Source organism: Plectropomus leopardus, chromosome 11, assembly GCF_026936395.1.
Source record: "Plectropomus leopardus strain MGB_pleo_1.0 chromosome 11, ASM2693639v1, whole genome shotgun sequence".
NCBI lineage: Eukaryota > Metazoa > Chordata > Actinopteri > Perciformes > Serranidae > Plectropomus > Plectropomus leopardus.
The window spans coordinates 11,443,208-11,465,780 of record NC_142186.1 but is presented as its reverse complement, the minus strand read 5'-3'; the positions used below and the strand labels follow the sequence as shown (position 1 = coordinate 11,465,780).

Here is a 22,573-nt window from a genome sequence, read left to right as displayed (position 1 = left end):
AGCTTCTCTGTCTGTGCAGGATGGATGTGGGATGGAGGACTTTTACCATGGCAACCACTAATGCAGTATAGATGCAGGGACAGAGCCTTGGCTGCCGTTGCACTAATACAGGATTCAAGGCAGGCAGGTGAAATGTCATCCGGGCTGTTGTTTTAAATGAGCAAGTGGTGCTTTTGATGTCTGGTGTGGTCAACACTAAATCCCACTTGGCTCTGCTGTGGAAATGAGGCTCCTGTATTAGTTCAGCACCACAGCTCCCTTTCTATTCAATTTGCTTTCAGCAGTTTCTGGATGACAAAAGAGTCTCTCCTCCGCATGGCTTCCTATATTGCATTATAGCACCACTTCATTGTTTATGTCAGCTCTGCCAATATTGTCAAGTGTCTCCTTCACATTGTTTCCTATATCGGCTTATACTGCCCAATCCTCGTAATCCCACTGTAGCCTGAGTCAAATATCTGGTTCCTGCAGTGTCCTTTCACCTTCTTCTAGGATGTGATTTCTGTATCCTCCTTGCCCTCCTCTTCACACACTGGATTACAACCAAGCAACTTTGAAAAGTGACACCTAACAGGTTAGCATGGAGTTCTGATTAAAGAAACTTGATGGTTGATCTTGTTTTACCATCCAAAATTTGTAACAATTTCCCTTTTGCTGTATATACTGTGGTGAATGAGGTGGTGTTTAGATGATGCAATGTTTGCATGCCATGTGTAAAAGAAATTCACAGTGCCCTGTAACATGCAGTGAAGCAAACTAAATAAACTAGTAGATACAGAGCTGGTTGATGTAAAGCTAATTAATCCATTTTTGTGGATTATTGAGATCAGGTACTATTGTATACTGTACATGGAATACAGTATGCTTTATTTGTCTCATTTCCTGCTAAATCAGTAAAATCAAATATTATATTAATAACCAAAGTGGATATTTTACCTTGACAAATGAATACTGATTAAGACATCCTAAGCTCTACACTTTCTTAAAAAGAAATAATATGTTACGACGCTGTGTATAAGCCATTTTTCAAGAGGGCAATAAGTTGCAATCCTCTACATGAGAGTGTCAGTCCAAAACAATCATTGCTTCCATGTGGCCCTGTCTTTAGCGCTTCCCTGACCTGCGCTGCTGTTGCCGTGTGCGTGTGTCCCTGTGTGTGGGGGGGGGGTATTTGTTTTGTCTGCCCCTATCTATAGCTCTGTCCTGCCCCTTTCTTTCACAGTCGGAGAAAGGAACCACACCCCTCAGGCCTTGGCCTAGTGTATGTGTGTGTGTGGCGTTTTGCTCTCTTGGGAATTCGGGGATTTGTACTGCAGTCTCTGTTCCTCAGCAATAGCTACACAACACCAAATACATATACATACCTCTGCACAACAGAATAAACATAGAAAGTTCTATAAAAGGTATCATTTGCATTACATTAAGGTGCACAGGCATATACACATACAGTGTATGTGTAGTGTAAATATCCACATTTAGTGCACACACACCTATATATATTTTTCCAGGCTTTCTAGGCGCAGCATACACACCTTCAGAGTTTTATAGAAAACACTATCAAAAGATAGAGGCATGTTAGTGCACGCATACTTACACATAAATTAAATAACATTGTACAAACATATGTCAGTGCAAGCCTACACATAGACATAAGATTGTTCACACACACGCACACACATGCACACATACGTAGACGCACTGAGTTGGATTCAACCAATAAGAACAGAGCCTGAATGTGACCTGTGCTTCCCTTGTGAATATTAACCCCCAGGGAGAGGAAAACCTTCCTGTTTTTACGTGTTTGTGTGTTATTTCTGTTATCCGGGGTTCTGCGTTATCATGGGCTCGTCCTCTGTTTAGCGAGTGCAGACGGCACATACAAATCCATGCAGTTTCCTTACAAGCATGCATTAAGCCGGATGAGTGCACAAGTCAGGATAATTGTTGGTTCTGTCAAGGTGTGTGTGTGTATGTGTGTGTGGTGCAAGCACACAACAACGTATGCAATCCCCAACGGTTTGCCAATGTGTGCTCGTCTGTATTCTAATTTTTAATCTGCTTTAGCGCATTTCTGTTTTTAAACTGTAAGACACACACATTTTCAGTTAGTATTGAATACAATGTTTTAAAATAAGAATGTTGAGTGACAAGAAGAAGGCCTTATTTTTAACCAGTGAACAGATTTATACTATTAGCTGATTACTTTTAGAGTGAACTGACCTGCACGGTACATGATGTTGGAGAGCAGCCAAATATGAATTCGGTCATTATGGAAAAAAGATCTAAAAATTAATTTTAACATGTCCTTCATTGTAAGTTAGCATTTGACACTGTATTTACTTTATGTATTTAAATAAACAAATTTTTATATTTTCAAAGCTTTATATGAAGCACATACACATACAATTCACATACAAACACATTTGTCATCACAATTACTGTTTGCTTTTTCTAAAACATACTGTGTTGATGTCCATACCAATCTGTGTTTATCAATAAATTGCAGGTGTACATACTCATCCAGTGAACCCCTCACACTGCCATGATGGAGCATTAATCCAGCTGGAAGAACAAGTGCTGCGTGGGCTCCCTGAAGTGCTGCAACGCTGGGTCACTGGAGAGCCACAACGTGTTTGGGAACAGAACAGTGTGTGTTATTTCAGCACAGCCTGTTGGATGAAGGGCCATTTCACAGGCATTATGGATTAATCTTTGGCAGGATCTCTCCAGGATCAAACAAAATTGGATGTTTAACCTCACGTGTCCAAGAGCTAAAGGGTCTCTCGTGATAAATCAGGATAGAGAGGATTGAGTCTGACCCACATCAGGTTAAACATCATGTACTGGTAAATATATTTGACCTGACTCCTTATAGAAAGATGAAAATAAAGTGTGTATACACATCCTTCCTCAGGTGAGTGTGGTCCAAACCCTGACAAATGTCCCACTAATATATCATTCAGTGCAAACAAAAGATATTGATAGGCCTCTGTCTTTTTCCCCAAATCCACTTTTTCATTTTTGTTGTAAATAAAAAAAAAAAAACAGTAGAATATACAGTGGCATTGTGGTTTCTGCATATTCTTTCCTCACACTATGTCCAACTTCTCCTCCACAAACAAAAAAATAAAACATTCAAAGACTTTTAAGTGAGCAATACTTTTACCTGATGTCTTGTTCAGGTAAGAAGTTACCTTTCTACTCCAACTTGCTGTTCATATAAGGCGCACACATTCAGAACTGCATCATCCCATCTCCCATCTCTATCCTATTATAAACAGTTTCTTGAAATATGACTAAGTAGAGTTTGACAGGTCTAAAATTAAAGGTACAATTTAACAGATTATACTTCAGCAGGATTTTCATAGACATTAAATCAGATTTGTAACCCTTTGCTCTTAATCCAGACCCAGTGGTCACAGATGATCACAAACATGTCTTCACTATAACTTTATTGTAACTAAAGTCCAATTCTGTAGCAGCACTGTTGTACCATCTCTGAAAACACTGTCATCACTTCACTCTATTCGATTAAAGGGACATTTTCTTAGCATGATTTATTCATGGGACTTTTGCTGTAAGTACAGACATTGCATGGCAGAAATAACATACAGTTTGCATAAATAATAAATGCATCAAAGAGTCATTTACATTGTGAAAGGTCTGTAAACAGTGGAGTAAAAGATGTCTGCTTTCTGATTTATGATGGTTTAACACAGACATAGCTATACCATGCAATATCAATACACTTTTCTCTAATATGTGCTCTTCTGATTTTTGTATTGTTGTCATTTCAAGGTGGGAAATTAAAAAAATGATATACAGTAGTATTTATAATGGCTGTAATAGTTTTGGAAGTGTTATATTTTGAGAAATTGTTTAGGCTGGGTAAGCTGTATTTCACACACAGAACAGACAGAAAGTTCCTGTACGAGGATCTCACAAGTACACTATCTTACAATAGTTATCGTACAATAAAGTGATGTGAAAAATTGGGGAAAAGTTGGGGGTGAAGTTTTGTGTTCAAGGACAACAGCTAGTATTGAGAGGAGAATACTGTTTGTGTCTTATTCAACTCCAATTTCTCCAGCCATATTTGAAATGCAAACCAGCAAACTTCTGGTCACCAGCCTGCTTTCTAACCACAACACTTGAATTCCACTGATAGAGTATAATTAGAGTATCTACAACCCAGAGTGTTATGTCATCCTGTTCCTGTTTTTAACTCACTCACTGCACCATGAATTAGTACCTATTTGGTTTTATCAGCACACTCCTGTGAAATCACGTGACTGCATGAAGTGAGCCATTTGATTTCACAAATCACAGCTATATATTAAAGTGACTGACAGCAGTAATTCCCACTGTGGTTTGAAAGCCATTCAAAATAAAATCAATCACTCTCAGTTGCCGTAATTGTTCCATGTTGCAATCTAATGTCACAGGGTGGACTCATTCTGGGTGATGTGTCACATATACTGGCTGTGTTGATATAATTCCCGTATATCCCATCCAGGAGCTGCTGCACTGACGGTTCTGAATTAGAGTTTGGCTTTCGGTAACCTATTCCACCCACATCCTGTAAATAACAGTTAATGAAATAGCCTGTAGGCAGATGACAAGGGAGGATTTTCCCTTTGTTTCCCGTGACATTGTCAGCTGTAGAATGAAGGGACACTATGAAGGTAGCACATTACCTGCTCTCCACCTTTCATAACACAGAGATTAAGGGACCAAACACTGACTAGAGGACTTGTAATGCATATTCAAATTTCCTGCGTGGCCTATCCACTAACTTACTTATTATTGAGCCAAATAGAAAGTCATCTGAAAATTAATAGCCACAACTGTGTGATCTCAGAATAAAGGGGAGATCACACCATTCACTTGAAGGACCTCTGCGATGCCCATAGATCACTAATAATTTTAATGAATGAATCTGCTTTTTAATTAAGTCAAGAAAAACGATTAATCTAACGCTACAGTATTTTGAAGAAATAATCCTTTTAGCAATGCATGCATTGTTTGATCAATTAAATCCATAATACAACTGCTGGAACTCACATTTTCTCCTACTTAAAGCATGAAAAAAACAGCGATGAATCACTTCGGTGAAATATTTCCTGAGTTTTGTTTGTGAGATTTGATCAAATTCACAAACAAAACTGAGTCAATTTCAGTTGTCAACAACTCTCAGGAATCACTCACAAATGCAGCACTTACACAAGGTGCCCCAACCTGATGAGTAACTTTCCCTTTGCCCATGGGCCTAATCACTCAGTTTTGTTCATGAAGCTCAAAATGAACTGTCTGCTGAATTTAAACATGTAGACAAAACCAATTTAAATGGCCAACAGCATAAGGGTTAGTGGATAAAACAAGCCAGCTCCTCAGACAACTGAAATTTGTCAGACACCCAGTGTCTTTTGATTGTGTAATAGTGTAATAAAACAACCTCCTTGCTGAGATTATTATTGTGTTTTCTTTAACATAATTTGACACCATCACCTACATTTTTGAGTTGCCAATACATGTATGATAGTTTAAATAAAACAGAGCTTTGGGGTCTTGGAAATGACCTTACCTCTTTGTGTTTATTACTTGCAGCCTTCTGTAGACTATTTTAACTTGTTTTTAAATCTGGGTGTTATTCTGTTCTACGTGGGACAGGCGACTTCAGGTGATAGCAGTGATGCTGTTGGCACTGAAACTCCCGCTGTCTCACAATGTATAGGTGAGCAATATTATCCGCTTTTTCACAGTCCAGGAGGTTTAACTTGGGGAAAGGAATCGGATTTCCTTTTTGTAGTTTGCCGGAACTTCCTTCAATTGTGTATCCATACTCATGCTGTAGGCACTGGTTTTGGCTTGCTCTACTTTATTAAACTAACCTAAATTAAGAGATCATGTATGCGTTTATTATTGTTAATAAAATAACGCTGAGAAACGTAAGAGTGACTTGAACTGAAGAATTTTTAGATTGTTGTTACTATTTTATTCGAGCGCACGGCAGGATATGCGACCACGGGAGGTGTTCTCCGGTCTATATAGATGCGCCGCCATCTTACATTCTCCAGTCTCTGCTGTTCCGGCCAAGTCACAAACGACCGACTGCGGAGGGAGTGGACGAGGGCTCCCCGCTGACGCTCGCCTTCACATTTTCCTCGACTTTTTCCATTTCTGAGTGGGTTTTACTCTCCAGGACCCGAGTGGACGGACTTGCTGTGTTGACAAGGGTAGGCTCCAACATTCAAACTGTCGGCTCCACACAGTTTCTTCCTCTTTTCCTGTCGGGCTCTCCCTGAATGCCAGTAGGAATGGAGACGGTTGTTGTGTGCGGGCCGGCCGGGATGCTGCTGCCGCAGCTAGCGAGCCAGCTGAATTCACGGCAGATATTTGGGATATGCCAGCCACCGCCTAATGGGAACATAACTATTTTAGAGATGGTAATCGTTTACTTTAACGTCAATGCGGGGCTTGTGCTGGGTAAGACAGTAGTTATCAGTTAGCGAGATGTGTCCGATGGATTTCATTGCCTTCCAGTTTATTCGGAAACGTTATTGTGGATTTGGGAGTAAACGCCGATGTTGTGCCCTCGTTTGTTTGAATAGTTAGCGGATGATAGCTAAGGTTAGTTAGCTAAACTACTATTAGCCCACTTGTGCTGCTGGCCACATTCCACTATTCTGACTCATGTTTGCTCGACTTGAGTTTCGCCTTTTGCTCGGCTGTTTTTGCAGCTGGTTGAGCTGAACAGACACTTAATATGGGGCAAAGATAAACGCGTGGGAAGCTTGGTGTATCGTTGCCATGTGTTTAGTTTGACGTGTTTTAAATGTAGTTATCAACAGTTTAATTAACGTTAGCCAAGTCACGCAAACTGGTGAAGGAGCGTTAACGTCAGGTTAACGCAAACATTTCGCCGAAAGTTTATCTGCAACTTCGTAAAACTGAAAACTTGCATGTTAAATCCAGCTCGTTGCCAGCAGAATCGGCCCGAGCTAATATTGATGGGTTATATATAAGTTTATTTAAGGTAAAAAGCCCGTGAGAGTGTGTTTTCCCCTCGTCCTTTTAAACAAAGACCGACAAATTCCTCCCAGCCGTTGTGCTTTGGGAGGAAGACGAGGAGGAGCCAGAGTGTGAAATTTGAGTCAGTGGTGTTGGAAAGTCAGGGGCAGCCAGCAGCTGTGGGGGAGAGGGGTGCCGCACACTATTATTTGGATAGTTAGTAAGTGTTGATCTGTTTTTATTAAATGTTATATTGGGAGTTTACGTTTCCCTTTGCACAACCAGATGTTGATGGCTGCTGGAGAGAGACAGGCGGGTCACGGCGGGGAAAGTTGGTTACCTCGCTTCTTTTCGCCATCCTGAAAACAGGCGATATGATGGCTTCGGTTGAAAAAGATGTTTGCTGTGTTGTTTAGTGGAACACAACAACTTATTGGTGAGGGCTTTCCTTACGCCGCTGATTTTGTTTTGCTTTTGCTTTTTTTTTAATAGGAAAAAAGGAGATGGAGAGATTAAATTGTGGGTGGATGGTGTTTACGTCTCACATAGCGGCTTCATCATTCCTTTAGTCACGAAAGCACCGCAACTAAATTGGTTAATTTTAAATAAGAAGAAAACAAGTGCGGGGTCATGAGTTTAAGCAATTACTGTACTGATGCCAACAGTCTCTGGTGTTTTCATGCTCCAGAAGTCACTGCATTGTCTTTGGCTTTTGGTTCGTTTAAAATTGGTTAAAATATTTTGTTTGTGTTTCTGTGAAATCCCCGATCAGATTACACAATGGTACAAAAAACAGACAAAGCCGTCATCTCGTCAGCAAATCTTTCTTCTCAGGGTGCATTAACATTTTTTAAGACGGAAACGTAGGTGTAAGCTACATCCGAGACCGGTTGTGGTTTGTTTTGAGGTAGTCCACTTGCAAGAAAACTGTTACCATGAATCATTCTAGTGGTGTTGCCATTACCTAATACTGAATTTCTCTTTTTCTTTCCACCTATGTGTCCGCATCTACATATTACTTTGTTTGCTGCTTGTAGGTATGCCATTGGTTTTAAGTGAAAGAAGTGAAATAAAGATTTTAATTCAACATCCTTTGAAAACAAATTATTCCAACCTATTTTGGAGAATGCTTCTAAGAATTTGTATACGTTTTTGTAGTACTCATGTCCTATTTGATGTTATTTTCTTTTTTTTTTAAATAGATTGATAATTATTGAGCAGAACAAGGGAAACGACCTCATCATGTACAAGGCGCTGGGATGTTTCCTGGAGCTCCTATTCCTCCATGGGCATCCGTCATTTTGCAGTTAAAAACACAGACCAAACACTGCAGCGGCTGCAGGCATTGAGCTCATTGTATTGTTGGCAGCCAGCAGTGAGTGCTGCTGACCCTGCACATTACACGACTAACACTGAAGCCTGTGGCGGCTCCTGTCTCTGCTTGTGCCGATATTACAGCTTGTTTGGGTCATTAACTCATATGGATGTATTGAACTCTGTGTTTTTTCACCTGAGAGGAAATGCTCTGTGCAGGAATTTAGATGGATTTAGCTCTTTTGAAGTCCTGTTCTCGATAAATGCATTTCTTCCCTCAACCCAAGCACAGTGTATTTTCCCTACGAAATTAATTTTGTATAAGTTATTTAAATGCCACAGCATGCCAAGAAGAGGCTGTAAAATTATGCCATAAATGTCTGCAGGGCAACAGAGTGAAATGCAATTTACAGGATTTGTGTCTCACAAACTGATTTAGTTTTTTTTTTTTTTTAAATGTTAATATGATACTGTCGTCTTTACACAAGGTACACCTCGAGGCTCACCTGAACTCACTGTGTGACAGTCTGGCTCAAATTTGCTGACAGAATGGCTTTTATTCTTTCCTTTGAGAGGAACTAGGATTGGAGAGTTTAGATGTGCTTATCTGCTTTAAATTCCAGCTAAGAATAAATATGTATGATTTTCAAACCTCCTATGATTGGTTTATTAAGCAATTAACTGATGATTTTTGTATGTGTTATTGCATTGGCAATTTAGATTTTTATCGGCTTTAAAGAGTTTAGAAATGCAAGATTTCCCACATAGCTTACAGATTTCTTTCACGCTTGCTCAGCTAGCTTTGAATGTGATTAGATAATTGGTTAAACTTTGGCATATTAGACTGTGTACGTGTCACCATGGACTTGTAATAACCTAGTGGTCATGTCTTATTTTGTTAGTGGGGGTTGGCATGTCGTTATCTCCTGATAGTTGTCAGTCATCTGGCTTTGAGCCTAATCCTAATTGAGTTGCCCTCCGTGCAATGTAGCAAGATCTACATGTGGGGAAATCCAGATGCTTGAGGGGTGCCTGCTCTCTACCCTGTATGGCAGACAAATCAAGTTGCATCAAAGACATTTATTCCTGGTTACAGTCATGTTTTTGATTTTTATATATTTATTATTATTTCCTGTTTTTGTGTCACGACCCAGGTCCTAACAGCTCTTCATCCAGCTCTGTCTATGAAGGTTATGAGCTGTATTCCTTATGTTCTGAAATGAGCCAAAAATTTGGAATGCATTGCTTTTTTGCTCTATGATACTGAAAGAACCACATTTTCCAACAGAAAAAAAGTTGTGCTGTTTTCCCCTCATGTTCTGTTGTTTTCTGTTTGTCATTCACACATTAATGAACTCTAACTCTTGACATGAATGCTATGTTTTTCATTACTATAATCAGGGCAGTGAAACAGACTGAAGCACACTATTCCTGGGCTTCCAGTTCTGTGCTGGAACAGTAGCCTGTCATTTGAGTTTTGACCTGGGACAGCAGTGCTGTGATTATCCTTTACTTCATAGGGCTCTTTTGCATGCAAATTACTCACCATCTACATTTGCATGAACCAAGAGTTCAAGGAAACTGTTTGATGGACCTGTCCAAGCATAGCTGCATGTGACTTTGTATACCTCCATTTCATCCCACATACTGCATTAGACAGCCATCTGACTGGTAACTGGTGTGTCACTCATTAGTCATCTGGTTTCAATTGTATGCCTTTTAACTGGACCAGGCACAACTCTACATATTGGATTTCACATCTGGCTTCAAAGAAACCTCTCATTCAGATTTTTGCAGCCAGGCTGCTAGCCTGATATCAAGGAACTCTTAACTGTAATGATTTTTTTTAACCGTCAGACTTTCTGGTAAGGCTGCCATTTATGTGTCCCTATTGGAGACCAGTCTTTGCTTGTTTGCCCATCAAAAAACTGTCATTGGCTCAGTTTGCAAAGCCAGATGTAAAGACCCACATTTTTCCACCAATGTGAATGATAAATGTTTCCACTGCATGCTTTGATTGTATGTTTGATTTGTATGCAGCCTTGCATGAGACATGTGGCTCCCATTAGTGCTGGGCTAGGTTATATGGGGGCAGGCCCAAAGTTTTGGAGGATGGTGTGCGAACAGTGAATTTGAGTTGGTGCGTCTGTGGTTAGAGGCAGCAGCAGTCTTGGAGCCTGACTCAAGACTGTTTTAATGACACAGCTGAGCTCGGGTGGTGTGGGTGTGAGAGGAGGGAAGTAATTCAGGGCAGTAGTTTAGTTGTCCTTGAATGTATCTGCATATTGGCAGCATTTTAACTCCACAAACTCCTACACATTCACTGGCACCGATGCCAGACTGATTTTTTTACAACTTCATGCCTGGCTGCTGTGTATTTCTGTATGTCCACTTCTGTTTATTGGCCGTTTAGTCTTCTCCTTTGTGCTTAATGTTAGTCATCTTTAGGTCAAATTACAGAGCACTGTAAAAGCTATTGAACTTGCAGAACAAAGTAAGCAACTGCAGGGGTGATCTTAATCATCAGTTTGTTCAGTATTTGTTAGCATAAGCTCTTCAAGTGTGTATTGAATCTAACTATACCCTAAAATCCGTATATCAATGCAAGCCTAATTGAATCCTGTGGGTTACAAAAAATTAAAAATGATCTACCTTAAATAGGCCGACATATCTTCCGCACCATTGGTGAGGTTTTTAATACAACGTGTTGACTACAGGGTCAGTCACAGTTAACCAAACTCTTTGCTGTTGTCTGCTAAATGCACTATACACGCCACACTGTGTGCGTCTTAACCTTTGGCCAAACAGGCTTAGAAAGGTTTAGAGAAAAAAAGATGCCAGTGTTTATGTGAAAAGACAGTGAACTGTGTTTTTGGTGTTCATAGACAGAGGTGAGTCTCTGCAGAAGCAATCACATGATCACATCACATAATATTAACACTGGTGACAGCCAACAGCAAAGGTTGATATCTCTGTAAAGGGGCCTGAGATTCAGGGTTGTGATATAGCATTTCCTGCCAGTTTGTAAAAACCAAAGTTAGCTCACACCTCTAAAAAGAGAAGACAACATTTTAGGGGATGCTACTCTGACATCATTGCCTTTTAACATTATTGGCTAATGTTAATGCACTGTCTCTGGCAGCCTTGACCTCCTTGGCAGAACCCTGTGTTTCTTGCGCAGTGCGAGTCTTTTCAAAGGTTATTGACCATTTAATTGGTTGAGGTGCTTTATTGCATTAGGTGTGTTTTTTCCTATTACAGCCTCTGATCTCATTAATAATGTCCCTACCTTCAAAATTCAGCATGCTGCTCCAAATGACCACACAAAAACCTGAAAAATGAAATGAGATTTTTCATGGCCATTTTTTAAGATTTCTTTCAGACACAGACATCAGCGTTGCTGCTGTCACTACAGCTGACCTCACAACAGCAGCACGGTCGCACACCTGTTGCATCAAGCCTTGCGGCAAGAAGGGGCTTAGAATTTTAATCAAACACGTTTATTTTCCATGGGGACAAATGAAAAACAATCCTCCAAAATAGCCCTTTTTAATAATAGCTGGGTAGATTTTTGATTATTTTCCATAAAAAAGGTTAGTTCACAGCCTGACAAGGTTGGTGTGACTTTAAATCTGTAGCCTTGCTTAGTCTTTACATGTTGTAGTCTCTTGTACTGCAGTTGCTGTGTTGGTCAAGAACATTATACTAATATTGGAGCAGTTCATGCTCTCTACATGTTGCAGAAATATTAACATACCATTTCTAAACTTGTTTGTACTTTATTCAGTAACTAGTGTTAAAGTACAGTGTCTTAATGTGTTTTTTCAGTGGATGGTGCAAATAAATTTGGGCACAACTATCCATGCCAAACGGAGGTGGGATAAATGAAGGCTTTTGATGTGCTTTTAAAGAATGTCAAGTCTTATATATTTTCATGTAGACTGTAGATTATGTGGAAGAGGCATACTGTAGGCAGGTCTGTGGTTTTCTCTTGGTTAGTACACTGTCGGAAAGTCTGTCTCATTGTTAGTCACCTCTACTTTCTCTGGTAATGTATGAATCACGACTTTTGTTGCCATGCCCTCATTTTTTGTCAGTATTGCTGTTTAGTTTTAAAGCATGTCCAGACTGCTATGCTATGCTATGACTGAAAAGGATTTGGTCTCTATTTCTTGTAGGATTCATGTCGGAATAACCACAGCTGTACTTTTAAAAGGGCACGACAAAAGGATTTTTGATTGTATGGATATACACCCCTTTCTGTGTCTCATTTTAGCCAGGATTTTCTTCTGCAGTTTCCCATTTCCTGCCTTTTGGCATTTCTGTCATAGCATTTATCTTTGAGTATGAATTGGAAATACCTCTGTTTCAATTTTCCCTTTTTTTGTCTGAATTAATCCCCTCTCACTCGCTCTACCTCTCTCCTGCCATTGCCAGTGTTTACTTTTCTGCAGAGTGTGGTTTCAGCTTCAAAGCCAGCGCAGGAATGCATATGCCTTCCTCCCCCCTCCTGCCACTTTTCTCCCCCACCCAATGCTCCACTTCCACTGTCCTTCCTCACCTAAATATTTGCTAGCTGCTACATTTAATGGTGGCTTTGTGTGTGAGTTGCTGCTGTTTGCATGTCTGGCTTTAGCAGAAGGGGAAATCCAAGAAAGGGAGGAAGAGGGAAAGGAAAGAAGACACTGAAAAGTCACTCGTCTGGACCCTTTCTGATCCAGTGAGGCCATTAATTGCTTAGTCTGTTTTTTTTGCTGTGATCTTTTGAAAAAGTCAAATGGCTGATGTTTGACTGGAAGGGAAGACGACTGGCAGTGTGCAGGGTTAGAGGGTAGGAGTGATGGAAGGCAGGATGCAACTGAGGCTGTTTGACTGACTGCTTTTTTTCCTGTTTCAGATCAGGAAGCTGTGTCGGCCGCGGTTTGAGAAAGGAACATGGCTTCCCAGGGTGAGTTAATAGCTTTCAGACACGCACTCAGACACTTTCACCCCCTCACATTCTCCAGCTTCTATTTCATCATTTGTCTGTATCCCTCTCTCTCTCTTACTCACATACACACTCATTGACTAATGCGTTATGTGGTAAACTTTGCAGCATTTCAGAACTGTCTCTTCGCCTGGTGCAGATTTATGCTCTCATAAAAGCAAAGTGAATTAGTTATTGATTTCAATTTGAAACTTGGAAGCACATGTAAAATCAAAGGTTCTGCATGACGAGACCTTTGCTGATAAATCACACATCATTTGAGTGTGAAAGTGTAGGAAAATAAGAGCATGACGAGTCTGAGAAATCCATTTATTGCAGTGGCTATAAACATAAATAGGGTTTCTGAAAATGGGTTAATAGTTGTGATTATGGGTGGGCAATATAGTTCTAAAATATATTCTGTTCTATTCTGTAATATATTACAGGGTATTTTTGCGATAATGATATTCTTAATGATATGACAAAATATTGAAAAATATTTTGTTTTTAACTTCTAGAATATACATTTGCAACAAAAAAGTGTTATATGTTAGTATAAGCATCACATCTCAAATATTCAGTAAAAATTAAACAAAAATTATCTAATTTCTTTAATTTGCAATCAGTGATTAACTTGGAGTGATATTAAGATTCTGTATATAATATAAATAGTACAGAAAAAAAAAACAAGTCAAGATCTAAACAGCTGCCAAATGGAAAAAATTGCCCTTAAATCTGTATCTTGTATATTTATACAAATTAATCAACAGGTGATTTCGTTGTCTTTTGGAAAAATCCTTTAAGATTGAGTTGCATGCTCTGTCAATGCTCCTCTACTCTTCCCACTGTAAGGTGTGTTATTTGGTTCTGACCATCAAACCCATTCTGTCAACTAGTCAAAAATGCCAATATCATGATATGAATTATTTATATCATATGAAAAATTAGATCGGTATTATCATGAACAATATGATATGGCACACCCGTAGCTGTGATCATATTTCATGGCAATAATTGTGTAGACAGTTAACACGCTTTAAACATTGCTCTGTTCTTTTAATTCCATCTATGTCAAAGTTGATTGGATTGACTTTACCAAATGTTTTGTCCTTTTGTTGATTTTTCTAATTCTTTGTCTTTTAACAGCTGATCTGATGGAGCTCGACATGGCCATGGAGCCAGACCGTAAGGCAGCAGTCAGTCACTGGCAGCAACAGTCTTACCTGGATTCGGGCATCCATTCAGGGGCCACCACAACGGCTCCCTCTCTCAGTGGGAAAGGCAACCCCGAAGAAGACGATGTTGACAACCAGGTCATGTATGAGTGGGAGCAGGGCTTCAACCAGAACTTCTCCCAGGAACAAGTACAAGGTAGGTCAGAATGCATAAAATTTGTTTGTGTTTTGAGGAAAATCTTTTTACTACACATTAAGTCTTGCACCTGTATGCCTCATACAGCAGCTTGGATTTCAATATTTCGAAACAATTGTTCTTCTGTCTTCTCTAGACATAGATGGTCAGTATGCCATGACGCGTGCCCAGCGGGTGCGTGCAGCAATGTTCCCAGAGACTCTCGAGGAGGGCATGCAGATCCCCTCCACACAGTATGATGCGGCAAACCCAACCAATGTTCAGAGGCTGGCAGAGCCTTCGCAAATGCTCAAACATGCTGTGGTCAATCTGATCAACTACCAAGATGATGCTGAGCTGGCAACCAGAGCCATACCAGAACTCACCAAACTACTCAATGATGAGGATCAGGTAGGTGCTCATGAAAACTGCGGCTCTATTTTTTTTTTTCTCTTTCTGGTCATTCCCTAACATTTTTGCTTGTCTCCTCCAGGTTGTAGTAAACAAAGCAGCAGTGATGGTCCACCAGCTTTCAAAGAAAGAGGCTTCTCGCCACGCCATCATGCGCTCTCCTCAGATGGTGTCTGCTATTGTCAGGACCATGCAGAACACAAACGATGTGGAGACAGCTCGCTGCACCGCAGGAACACTCCACAACCTGTCCCATCACAGAGAGGGTCTGCTGGCAATTTTCAAGTCTGGAGGAATACCAGCGCTAGTTAAAATGCTTGGGTATGTAACAGGAGGGATACTTGATTTGTGTTTTTCTTGGGTTTCCATTTGTTGTACTGCAGCTCACTAGTACAGCAAGCCAGGAAACCATGTGGTGGGATGTCTCCCTGGTCTCTGGACAAAAAGATTGTGATGTTTTGGCTATAACCAGATTTGTACGAATCCAGAGTTTTTCAACAGCATTAGCATGATTTTGTTTCCTTATGAGTAAATTGTTAACTTCTTGGAACAGTGGCCAATCAGTTGTGATTAGAGAGACATAAAAAAAATCATCATTGCCTGTTTACTCATCAAAAGCAGAGGGTGTGTAGAGGAAGGACCTTTTGTGAAACCTAATCCAATACATCTCTAGTTGTGGTTATTCCTAAGTCAGACGGTAGTCTAATAAGCCTCTGTTTGTTGTGCAGTTCACCAGTGGACTCTGTCCTGTTCTACGCCATTACCACCCTCCACAACCTCCTCCTGCACCAAGAAGGAGCCAAGATGGCTGTCCGTTTGGCTGGAGGTCTACAGAAAATGGTGGCTCTTCTCAACAAAACCAATGTCAAATTCTTGGCCATCACCACTGACTGTCTCCAGATACTGGCCTATGGAAACCAGGAAAGCAAGGTGAGGGTTCAGTAAGAGGTAGTAGAGCATGGTCAGAAGGTGACTCTGTGCTAATACTTGATAATGCCCATGTATTAAATGTTGATGTTTAAAGACATGCTTGTTGTAAACTGGTCTGTTCCATACTGTAAGGTAAAAGTACTTTTTTTATGATGGCATTAAAACCTCTCACCTTTTTGTTCTTCCTTCTTTTTTAGTTGATAATCTTAGCCAGTGGTGGCCCCCAGGCATTGGTCAACATCATGAGGACTTACACCTACGAGAAGCTGTTGTGGACCACAAGCCGTGTTCTCAAAGTTCTGTCTGTCTGCTCGAGTAACAAGCCTGCCATTGTAGAAGCTGGTATGATTGGCCTCCTAAATATTAAAGTGGTTGTATTGCAAACTTGAAAATCATAATACATATACTGTGTGTCCATGGGACAGGTTATTTCTTATGATTTATTTGAATTGCATTTATAATGACAGACACGGCAGAATCTCATAACAGGACATGTCAGAAATTTGGAATGTATAATGATTTTCCACATAAGTAAATAACTCATTATTTCCATATTTCTTCTGTTCAGGAGGCATGCAGGCTCTGGGACTCCACCTGACAGATCCCAGCCAGAGACTTGTCCAGAACTGTCTCTGGACTCTCAGGAACTTATCAGATGCTGCCACCAAACAGGTGATGAGAACTGCCCCCCGTAGCAACACCTAAATCAATCTTGTCGGTGAAAGACAGAGTAACTTTTCTCTTTGGATTTAAAAAAAGTATTTCTCAGCAGAAAGGGGAAAAAAAGGCACTACATTTTTTTGCTGTTGAAATTTATCTTAGTACCAAGCATTCTCCATGCTCTTAATACTGTGTATCTAACTGTCCTTTCATGCTAACTCTGTAATTGTCTTTGTCTCTAGGAGGGAATGGAGGGTCTCCTAGGAACTCTGGTCCAGCTCCTCGGCAGTGACGACATTAATGTGGTGACCTGCGCTGCTGGCATATTGTCAAACCTGACTTGTAACAACTACAAGAATAAGATGATGGTCTGCCAGGTGAGTATGAAGATAAGGGTACTAATGCCTGCATGCTTACTTCATGGAAGAACGCACCACCCAGTTAAAGAGAATCTGATGTATCCATTGATCTGTTGTTATTCCATCTCCTGCTCTGTAGGTTGGAGGTATTGAGGCATTAGTTCGCACAGTGCTTCGAGCCGGAGACAGAGAAGACATCACAGAACCTGCTATTTGTGCCCTGCGTCACCTCACGTCTCGACACCAGGATGCTGAGATGGCACAGAATGCTGTCAGACTGCACTACGGCCTCCCTGTGGTCGTCAAATTACTGCATCCGCCATCACACTGGCCTCTCATTAAGGTACACTCACACATGGACTTTTCAGCAGCTGTCAGCCTCATAAGCAGCTCAGTGGCTGTTCTTTTTTTTTTAGGAGGGTTACAAGTAAAAATCACTTCACACTCGATCACACCTTGAATCTGAAACAATGGGTCTGACCTGGCACAGTATTACTCCTGTGGAATTTTGGTTATTAATCCATGTTGGCAGCCTTGGGTCTGTCAGGACTGAATGTTTTGTTGATTGAGAATGCAGTGCATTGCTGTTGGAAGTTGCTTGAACCAAAAGCATGTCTGCAAATCATACTGGTTTTGCGCCCAGTTTAAGGTCTAGCCTTAAGTATATTGTAGTATATTTGTTTTGATGGACACAAAAGCAAGCATTTTAATAGTTTCATTCTTGTGACATGATTGAGACCAGACTTGCTCCCAAATTACCAAGATAAACCACTTGGGATCTGTCAGAAGGAAGGACTTTTTACATTAAATTAGATGGGACTCATGGCCACCTAAAGTTGACATGTAAATCTGTTTTGTTTATCAGGCTACAGTCGGTCTGATCCGTAACCTGGCTCTGTGTCCTGCCAACCACGCTCCTCTGAGGGAGCAGGGAGCCATCCCCAGACTGGTTCAACTGCTGGTCAGAGCACACCAAGACACACAGAGACGCACAAGCATGGGAGGCACGCAGCAGCAGTTTGTGGTGAGAACATGCGCACGCACACACACACACACACACACACACACACACACACACACACACACAGTTTTAGACAGTTCTATAAACACACCACGCCAACACGGCATAGTTAAAGCGATTTGTAGCTCAGTGGTAGTGCCATGCCATCTTTTTACCTGGCAGAAATCACTGATTCAAAGCACACACACACACACACACACACACACAATTTAAACCCAGAACTGATGTCTGATTTGGTAGGTTTTTGTGATTTCCCACCATTCTGTGCTTAAAAGTCACTGCAGAGAGACTTAAAGTGCTTCCTACAGTTCCAACTTGACTAATTGAGTGTTTGTGTCATTAGGAGGGAGTTCGTATGGAGGAGATTGTGGAGGGCTGCACAGGAGCACTTCACATCCTGGCCAGAGACGTCCACAACAGAATAGTCATCAGAGGACTGAACACCATTCCACTCTTTGTACAGGTAAAAAAACAAACAAAAAAAAACATTCTTTCGCTCGTATATTCTCTTTTCTTGTGTTGTGATGTTGTAATCATACCAGCACATAATTCAAATAAAATAATATAGAGAAGTTTGATCTTCAACTTTGTAATATGTTCCCAGGAATTTGTAAACTGTGAATGTGTTTTTATGGTTTTGTATGTGTGTGAATGTGTCATTTTGTATTAAACAGGGACCACAGTTATTAAAAATGTCAGTAATTTTGAAAGTCACATTGAGGGAGTTTTTCCTGTTTTGGCTGTTCCATGATTTTCAAAAGGGTTAAATCTATTGCACCACCTTTTGTGTGTTTGTGTCCTTGCGCTCCATGAATCTCTGCTTGTTGCATCCTTTCAGATCATGTGAGGACTGTGAAGGCTGAGAATGTATTTTCCTCTGTGTTTGTGTGTGCAGCTGTTGTATTCTCCCATTGAGAACATCCAGCGTGTAGCAGCAGGCGTCCTGTGTGAGCTGGCTCAGGATAAAGAAGCTGCTGAGGCCATCGAGGCTGAGGGAGCCACCGCCCCACTCACAGAGCTATTGCACAGCCGCAACGAAGGAGTCGGTATGTTCACCAAAACAGACTCATTTACATGATGGCTACTTCTTGACTACGCAGATGTTCAGAATAGCCCGTCCAAAGGAGAAATGAGTGCTTATGTCAGGGATAATGTACAGCAAGCGGGTCATTCATGCAAAATGAACCACAACAGAGTGATGCAGGACATCCTGAAGGGGTTCATTTTGCAGCAATGACCTTTGCTTGCTGTATTCTTTTTATTACATGACTACTTATTAAAGAAATCAATAATTTGTCATTAAATGTTGATTTAAAATTATTTTATTGCTTCAGCTGCTTGTCTATAATCAGAATTGTGTTCATAGCAGTGATTTTCTGTATAGAAATAACAGACCATAGATTGCTGTTCTTGACCAATCAGATTAAAGTATTCAGTAAAACCGTATAATAGGATTGGATAAAACACTGGCACTTTTTGATGTTTTCTATGGATTTAATTAATGTAGAAAAGTTGATCAACCTTTATCTTCTCTCTGTGATTGCTGTGGCATTGCTTTATTTATACCAAGTTGCTCTTTGACTAACATGTCAACCCTCTATGCTCCCTCAGCCACCTACGCTGCAGCAGTTTTGTTCCGTATGTCTGAGGACAAACCCCAAGACTACAAGAAACGCCTCTCTGTAGAACTCACCAGCTCGCTCTTCAGAACAGAACCAATGGCCTGGAACGAGGTAAGAAGCACTCAAAATCAACTCAATTTTTTTAACGGTAGAGTTTGTACACATGCTGATACTAAAGTCAACTTTGAGTTGTAAATATAAACCTGCATAACTAACTGTGGTCTTCTTGACACTGCTGCCCTCGTTCTCATCCCTGTCCATCTGTGTTGTTCTGCAGACTGGAGACTTGGGTTTGGACATTGGGGCTCAGGGAGAGCCTCTGGGTTACAGACCAGAAGGTAAGTCACCTCTACACCTCTGGCTGACTGTGAGGCTCCCAGGACAAACACTGAACAGCACAGGAAGGTCACAAACACCAGAGCAGTTAGGCTGCTACAAAAACAAGTTTAGCTGAATATTACTAACTGAGCACGCAGTCACCGCCTTCTCTGTTCTGGGTGATTGTGTCCTTCCTGTTCTATTAGTTTCTCAAAATCGGTGGACCTCCTCTGCCTTCCTTAGTCAATACACAGCTGAATATTGTTACAGTCCAATAACTGAGCTCCTACCATTCGGCATTTCTACTGTTGACAGAACTGACTGCTAATGGTCATGATACAAAGGCAACTTGACAGAGTGGTGAAGGACAATAATGCTTTAAAGTTAAGGATGTAGATTCATATTTCCTCTGCTGCACAGTCAGGATAAGAAATACAACACTGCTGCTTTTCTTTATTGTCACAGTGGGCCACTTAAGTGCTACGAGTATCGCAGGACCTTGCCCTGTGTAGCTAAAGGGCAATAGTAGGCTAAGTAGCTAAAGGGCGTTTATTTTTAATAAACACGCACTAACTGCATTAACTGGCTCTGGACCATCCAAGTGAAAACAAAGACTTGAACTGCTGAGCCATGAGTTGAGTTGATTTTTTTCTGCTGGAGTATGGACAGTATGCTGTGTTGCTGTGTAGTGTCATGTTTGAATGATCATACTACTGTGTGAACGCTTGGTTTGTTAACATGCTTCTAACAACTGCTCTGCTTCCCCTGCGTCTCCTCCACCCACTCCTTCCTCCCCCAGACCCCAGTTACCGTTCCTTCCATTCGGGGGGCTACGGAGGGGACACAATGGGTATGGAGCCCATGATGGACCATGATCTGGGCGGGGGCCATCACCCTGGCCAGGACTACCCCCCTGTAGAGGGGCTGCCTGACCTGGGACATGCCCAGGAACTGATAGAAGGCCTGCCACCTGGCGACTCCAACCAACTGGCCTGGTTTGATACCGACCTGTAAATACCAAGACCAACATTACACTACACTTTCTACTAGGTAAGAATGTCATTGCTATATCCTTGTGTAAGCCGAAATGAATGAGAGGCATTTCCCGGGGCAAGATGTAAAAGTACAAATGCAGTGGGGAGGTTTTCTGTCTGGCTGGGGGAGGGAGAGCAGAGTGGGTTCACTCACTGTGGCTGCTGCATGCTCAGACTGTTCCTAATTGCTAAGTGTTGTGATGTGGTGTGTGTGATGTTACTTGGTGTTTGATCTGTGTGTGTGGTCTTAACCAACGCCTGTGCCCCTGTCTCCTTCCTCTTGCCCCCCTCCCCTCCTCCTCCCTTGGCAGCTGTATCGTGATCTGGATGAACCTGCATCGTGATTCGCCCATATGGAGGAGGCGGGGTTTCAGAAAGTGCCTGAAGAAGACTCAACAACAGCAAGCAGAGTTTCCTGTCTATGGGAACTCCATTGGGACAAACTAGATTTATGTGCGGTTCTGTTCTGGTCTCTCAGCCTGAGGGAGGGCTGACTTCAAATCCTGACATGACAAATGGATTTTGATCTCAACAGTTGATTTTTGAAAAAAACCCTTTTTATGTACTTTTATGTTTTTCATTTATACTTCATTTGGTTGTTTTTGTTTTACTTTTTTATTCTTTTTTTTCTCAAGTCTGTAATGGTACAAACTGATTCTAGCTTGCTTTTTTCATTATTCTCGATTATGATATTCATCTTTTGTTTTTGCAGTCCCTTGTATTTTAAGTCTCTGGTAGTGTTAAGTTTTTAGTGGTAATGCTCCATCCAAGTAAAGAATCTGATCACATTTTAAATGGTGTCCAAACACTAAAGTTAATCAGTTGAATTGTATTCTGATGATCAAGTGTAACATTGTGTAGCTTTTGTATAAAAACAACATGAATTGGAAATCATGGTCCAAATATCAAGCTATTTTCTTGCTTTAAAGGTGGACACTGATGTGTCTCTGCTGTTCCAAAGGGGGTGTAAGCTGACCTAGCTGGTTGGGTGTGGCTGTGGAAGGACAGGGATGGAGGAGGGCTCTTATTGGTCTGCTGTTGCTAAGGGGTGGGGTTGTGGGAAGAGCTGGTTGCTGTAGCCTGCTGTGTTCTGAAACAATAAAATGGACTGTCATTTCACCTGGACGCCTCAACGTCTTATTTTACCATGATCTATATCCTTAAAACACATCCATATAACAAAAAAATCCTTGCTATAAGAAGGTAAAAATCAGGAAATCGGTGGGTTTGTGGTGAACAGTTTTTTTAGTTGGCGAGCCACTGTCCCAGTTTGGGGGTCTCTGCCCTGAGTGCTCTGACAACCACTGGTACCACCACTGCCTTCACCTTCCACACCTTCTCCATCTCCTCTTTCAGCCCTTGGTATTTCTCGAGCCTCTCATGTCCCTTCCTCCTAATGTGATACGTGTGTGTGTGTGTGTGTGTGTGTGTGTGTGTATATATCTATAGATAGATAGATAGATAGATAGATAGATAGATAGATAGATAGATAGATAGATATTATGTTGACATGGAAATTTTATGTTTTTCGACATACTATACTGTCATTTTCAGTTGTTTTTTCGACATGGTATATT

General features: G+C 41.0%; 1 protein-coding gene and 1 long non-coding RNA gene across 3 annotated transcripts in view; both read left to right on the top strand.

Moving 5' to 3' along the window:
- The window catches only part of LOC148188209 (uncharacterized), a 79,438-nt gene extending 73,866 nt beyond the window's left edge, over positions 1-5,572 (top strand). The window contains exon 3 of the long non-coding RNA XR_015778053.1: positions 2,507-5,572. This is a non-coding gene — a long non-coding RNA (uncharacterized LOC148188209). The remainder of the gene's footprint in view (positions 1-2,506) is intronic.
- A 499-nt stretch (positions 5,573-6,071) lies between these two features.
- ctnnb1 (catenin (cadherin-associated protein), beta 1) lies at positions 6,072-22,115 on the top strand. 2 transcript variants are annotated; one of them, XM_042489192.2, is made up of 17 exons: positions 6,072-6,236; positions 13,223-13,273; positions 14,438-14,662; positions 14,799-15,052; positions 15,135-15,373; positions 15,781-15,982; positions 16,180-16,324; positions 16,551-16,654; positions 16,885-17,019; positions 17,141-17,344; positions 17,867-18,025; positions 18,366-18,485; positions 18,918-19,068; positions 19,634-19,755; positions 19,922-19,982; positions 20,762-21,012; positions 21,308-22,115. In XM_042489192.2, exons 2-16 carry the CDS (start codon positions 13,261-13,263, stop codon positions 20,974-20,976), a joined length of 2,349 nt encoding a protein of 782 aa, XP_042345126.1. In that variant the 5' UTR covers positions 6,072-6,236; positions 13,223-13,260; the 3' UTR covers positions 20,977-21,012; positions 21,308-22,115. The 2 variants fall into 2 exon arrangements, with proteins under 2 accessions (XP_042345126.1, XP_087940146.1); XM_088084020.1 differs by lacking the exon at positions 20,762-21,012.
- Positions 22,116-22,573: the final 458 nt, after the last annotated feature.

What these genes read in the sequence shown, in the direction of transcription:
- ctnnb1 (XM_042489192.2), top strand. An exon ending in TACTCAATGATGAGGATCAG is followed by an intron (nt 15,053 to 15,134) that starts GTAGGTGCTCAT and finishes TGTCTCCTCCAG; the next exon opens with GTTGTAGTAAACAAAGCAGC. An exon ending in ATGGAAACCAGGAAAGCAAG is followed by an intron (nt 15,983 to 16,179) that starts GTGAGGGTTCAG and finishes CTTCTTTTTTAG; the next exon opens with TTGATAATCTTAGCCAGTGG.